We start from the raw sequence: 4,693 nt of genomic DNA, 5'->3' as shown, positions 1-4,693 counted from the left end.
TTTACGGTAGGACTGAGAAAACTGAAACCCTTTTTTTGGACTCTATTCCTGTAAAGTATCATCCAATCACACTCTTAGATCAGAATCAGAATCTGAAGCCATTTATTGGCACGTATGTTACACATGCAGGAATTGCTGGATGTGAGTGTGAATGTTTGTTTGTCTCTGTGCTCACACAGAGACAAACAAACATTCACACTCACGGGGCGATTTAGAGTCATCAATCAACCTGATCCCCAGAGCATGTCTTTGGACTGTGGAAGGAAGCCGGAGTACCCAGAGAGAACGCAAAGAGAAGCCACGCAGACACGGGGAGAACATGTCGACTACACACAGAAAGGCCCTGAGTCAAACCCGGGACCTTCTCGCTGTAGGGCAAAGGAAACGTGTTCTTTCTCGTTGAAAGGCGAGAAGGTCCCCGTATCGAAGAAAGTGCTAATAAGCACACCGCCGTGCCAAACCTGAAATAAGTTTTGGTCATTTTATTTATGTGTTGGATCAAATATCACACATTTGCCAGAAGGGGCTTATTTCCTTTCCTACCAAGAGTCAGATGTCAGAATTGATTGATGCGTAAGGTACTGTCAGATAATCTTAAATTAGGACAGAGACTATGAATAGGGACAGAGCAACCCTTCCTAAGCCCATAATTAAAATAAGAACACCTGTCTGCAACTTCAATGCTTTTTACGTAATGTGTTATATCTTGTTTTTTCAGGACACAGCTACTTTTTCGATTTCTAAGCATCTTTTTGTCACTCAGAGATCCATCCAGCCAGCAGACCTTCTATCATAATGGAATAAAATGCAAAACGTTTTTATCAAATTTTATTTTTTATTCAAATGTATAGTCGGCTCGGCCTTAACATAATCAAGTACACTGTTTAAAATAGTAACCAAACCCAAGACAAAATCAAATATGACAAAAGTGCTATTGACCGCCATGCCGAGTCATATTACACAAGAAAACATCATGGTGAAGACTCATGGTTTCCTTTTAAGTGTACTTTGATCACTTTCTCCACAAAACACACATAAAACAGACATGGAAAACTCCTCACTGATGATAGTAATAAACTAGAGACTCATGGATGTTTTTTGCAGGTGCGTCAGATGGAACACAAGCGTTTCCACATCCAGAGTGCTTTGGCCTCTTAATCCTTAAGGGGTCCGGTCCTGTTTAGCCTTTGTAGCTTGTTATCTATAAATTTAGCAAAAAAACGTCGCAGAGAACAGAAGTATATTCTTGTTGAAATATTGTTTTACATTTGACGACGTCACTTTGTAAAACCCTGGATTTATAAATAGCTTGTTTACAGATCAACCAAAGAAATGCTACAAAAAATGGGTTTACATTAAGTACAGGTACATACACATGTAATATTCTTATCTATCATTACAAAATAAGACATTGCAATTATATTATATTACAGGTAACTGTTTTGGGCTTTTACTTGGGTGGTTATGAGGAAAATATGATTTTCACACATGCAAACCCCATGTCCTGTAACCCACACTCTTATTTGAGAGCACTTGTAGCAAGGTTTCTGCCCCAACTGGGTGTAAGATTTATCATTTAGAGAACAATTCTCAAACTAGCTAGTGGAGCTAGTGGAGATGTTATGGTATTTTTATTTTTGTCTTATGTAATATTGTCTTTTATTGCCCTCTGTCCAACCAATCCAAAACAGCTTCATGTCTTCCTCAGCAGCCAAACTGTTTACTCTACATCGTTTTCTTCTTCATCTTCCATACCAGGCAACTCTTTTTCTGGAAGCAGGCCATAGCTGTTGAGGAAGGCCTCCACATCAGTGGCAAAGAACTCCTCAGTTAGGTGCTGTGTGCAGGCCAGGAAGTTCCCTAGTAGTTCTCCAGCCTTGTAGACCAGAAGCGTAGGCAGCACCTCATCTGAGAACCGCTCGCTTGCCCCTGATGCGACAGCATCAATCCTGCAGAACTTTACAGTGGGGTACTCAATGGCCAGGCAATCCAGGCAGCTGTTGAGCTCCTCACAACCTTTAACCCCGACCTTGTAGATGTGGACAACCACCACTGTGCTGTAATGCTCCTTCTCGATGACTTCTAGGAAGGCCTCACCACTGTCCAGCTCATGCACACCTTCAAACCTGGGCCCAAAGCTGAGTTTATCATGCATGTCCTGCATGCATCGTTTTCTGTATTTCTTTAAACACCCCTCATCCTCCTCCTTAAGCAGCTCATATTCTTGGACACTCATCTGAAAAATGATATCAAAGGAAAAGTTAGGATCAGGCACCAAGCCCTGAGAAAGAGCGGCAGGTTTTTAAGTAAGTAGTAACAACAGTTTTAGGTTTGATCGTGTGACGCCATGGGGCCTCAAAACAGTTGTACCGTTGACTTATACTGGAAAAGAAAGTCCACCACCTCTGCCCTGTTTGGTTGTATACCTTGCGGTTAATGTTTGCTCTGGCATCATCTTTTGGTCTACTCGGGGAGGACATTTGTCTCAGCAGTTCCCTTTTGGCAGCTGGCAAAGATTCCTGGTCCATACTTTCCAACTTAAACCTCCTCCAATCATTGATGACTCCTTTTGGACCTATGTAGAAGGCAAATTGTGTTTTATTAAAAGGTAGTGACGAGTGTTTTTCACGTAACCCGACTGTAGCAGACCACATAAAGGCTAAAAAATATTTTTGGTTACAGACACAATTCATTCTTAGTCAAGAGCAACTTGGGTTTTGTTAAGCAGCATTCATAAATTTTACTCTCACGGTCCAAATAATCCATTTATTTTGGTGTTTATGCTAAATGACTGTTAAATTAAAAAATGTAGAATGAAAACGTAAGTCTGTTTTAATTTGTCAATTTAAATCTCGTATCAACCCTCTAAGTGTACTAATTGCACCTTGTTGCGTAACAAAAAGACGATTAGAGGGCCAGTTAAAATGTCAAAGCTCTAAATTTGGTACATTGCTTTGCTTCCTCTTGGGCATTTAGAGCCAATTTCTTTGAAATCTATATTTCCGCGTTTCTGTTTATAATTTATTTGAAAAATGCTTAATAACTCACAACACAAATGTACCGAATGAATGAATCAAAAATGAATTAATGAATTAAAAATACGAACGCACAAGAACAAAGACATGTCATGTAAATATAGTTACTGTGTTTTATTTTGAAACATTCTACTCACCTGTCTGGGTCGGGGTCTCCGGCAAATCACTCATGTTGTCAGACATGTTTTCTTTTTTGCAGCCTATAAGATAAAACCTTGAAAATCAGACTCAAATGGTTAAAGGAGGTAATTAATATGATGTGTTCATGATGCAAACTTGTAGCCTAACATTACAAATACAACACACGGACAACACAACACATGCTATCCATGGACCTTTGCATTGTAAAAGAAAAAATCCCTATAAAAAAAAGAATATCAATACAGACTGAAAATCCTTTTACCGTGACAGTGCTACTGTATACCAAGTGAGTCTTATTAAGCACTAAGAGGATTATTGAGCTGCAACAGATCTCTCTCTCTCTCTTGCTTGCTGATGGAACCGGCCCACTGCTTTGAAATGTCTGTGGTGTCCGTTTGTGGAACAGTTTGTGACGTACGCAGAGCCACAATGTCATTGGATTACATGGCGTTTCAAATTAGTCTTCCTTCCTACGTGCAGTCACAGTGCTGATCTGAGCTGATGATCTTCTTCTTCTCTCTAACTCCCAAATCCAAATTAATGAATTAGAGATTTGCTGTGATTATTTCTAGCGTGAGCAAAATAAGTCACATTTGACACAGTGTTTCAGCTGTGTGTGTGTGTGTGTGTGTGAGCAACAGATAGACAATAAACTCTTGTAAACAGCTGACTTTCAATTAGACACAGACCCATGACTAAATTCACTTCCAGAAGAAATACTATTTTGCTCTCATTCAATGCAGAAGCAAACAGTTTAAAACAAGAAATAAGCAAAAATATCCACATCTATACAATACCAGACGATATAACGAAATGCAAATTGAATATTATAGACATGAAGCTGATGGCACTCAAAACCGGTCTGAAATGTATGTAAAAAAACATACAAACAAATGTATCTGCCATTTCATCCATGCAAAATAATTTCCCTTATTGTACATATTTCAAACCCAAGTCTATTTGATTATCTTCCCAAAATAAAAGATATGAATAGAGTTTTTCTTACCAGTAACAGTGAAAGCCTCCCTTTGTGTCAGTAGTTAGATTGCACTGGTCTAAACTCGAGCACGTCGCTGAGCTATTTGTTGCTGGATGGTGTGTGATTTTGTGTGCACGCGTGTTTCGTTTCCAGCCAATGAGCTTGGTCTAATGGGGATTTAAAAAAGACCCTATAGAGCAAACAGAAATAGAGCATAGATCCTAAGAGGATTTCACTTCAGGAATTAGAAGCCTTTACCAGATGAAGAGTGAGGGCAAGAGAAAGAAAGTAAGCACAACAAATGATTCTTTCCAAAAAATAAGCTGAGAAATCACATCATCAATATTAAGGCAGTCAATAATCTCATGTGCAACCCTAATCAAGAGCAGAACACCACGTATATTGTGCTACATTTCATTATTGTGAACAGCATAGTAAGGGTTTAACGAAAATAAGTGCATATATCTTTGAGAAACTCAAATTAAGTGATCCTGTCTGGAAGTTCTTATGGGCATAGAGTTAGCATGAAAATGAACAC

General features: G+C 39.1%; 1 protein-coding gene across 4 annotated transcripts; it reads right to left on the bottom strand.

Moving 5' to 3' along the window:
• Positions 1-815: 815 nt before the first annotated feature.
• On the bottom strand, positions 816-4,310 carry pdcb (phosducin b). Of its 4 annotated transcripts, none has more exons than XM_040184520.2 (4): positions 4,183-4,310; positions 3,173-3,235; positions 2,427-2,575; positions 816-2,236 (listed from the first exon to the last, which is right to left on the bottom strand). In XM_040184520.2, exons 2-4 carry the CDS (start codon positions 3,216-3,218, stop codon positions 1,721-1,723), a joined length of 711 nt encoding a protein of 236 aa, XP_040040454.2. In that variant the 5' UTR covers positions 3,219-3,235; positions 4,183-4,310; the 3' UTR covers positions 816-1,720. The 4 variants fall into 4 exon arrangements, with proteins under 4 accessions (XP_040040454.2, XP_040040455.2, XP_077964299.1 ...); XM_040184521.2 differs by having other exon boundaries at positions 3,173-3,249; positions 4,183-4,307; XM_078108173.1 differs by lacking the exon at positions 4,183-4,310 and adding an exon at positions 3,439-3,551.
• Positions 4,311-4,693: the final 383 nt, after the last annotated feature.

This window comes from Gasterosteus aculeatus, chromosome 8 (assembly GCF_964276395.1).
Source record: "Gasterosteus aculeatus chromosome 8, fGasAcu3.hap1.1, whole genome shotgun sequence".
Lineage (NCBI taxonomy): Eukaryota > Metazoa > Chordata > Actinopteri > Perciformes > Gasterosteidae > Gasterosteus > Gasterosteus aculeatus.
This window is presented reverse-complemented; position numbering and strand designations above follow the sequence as displayed.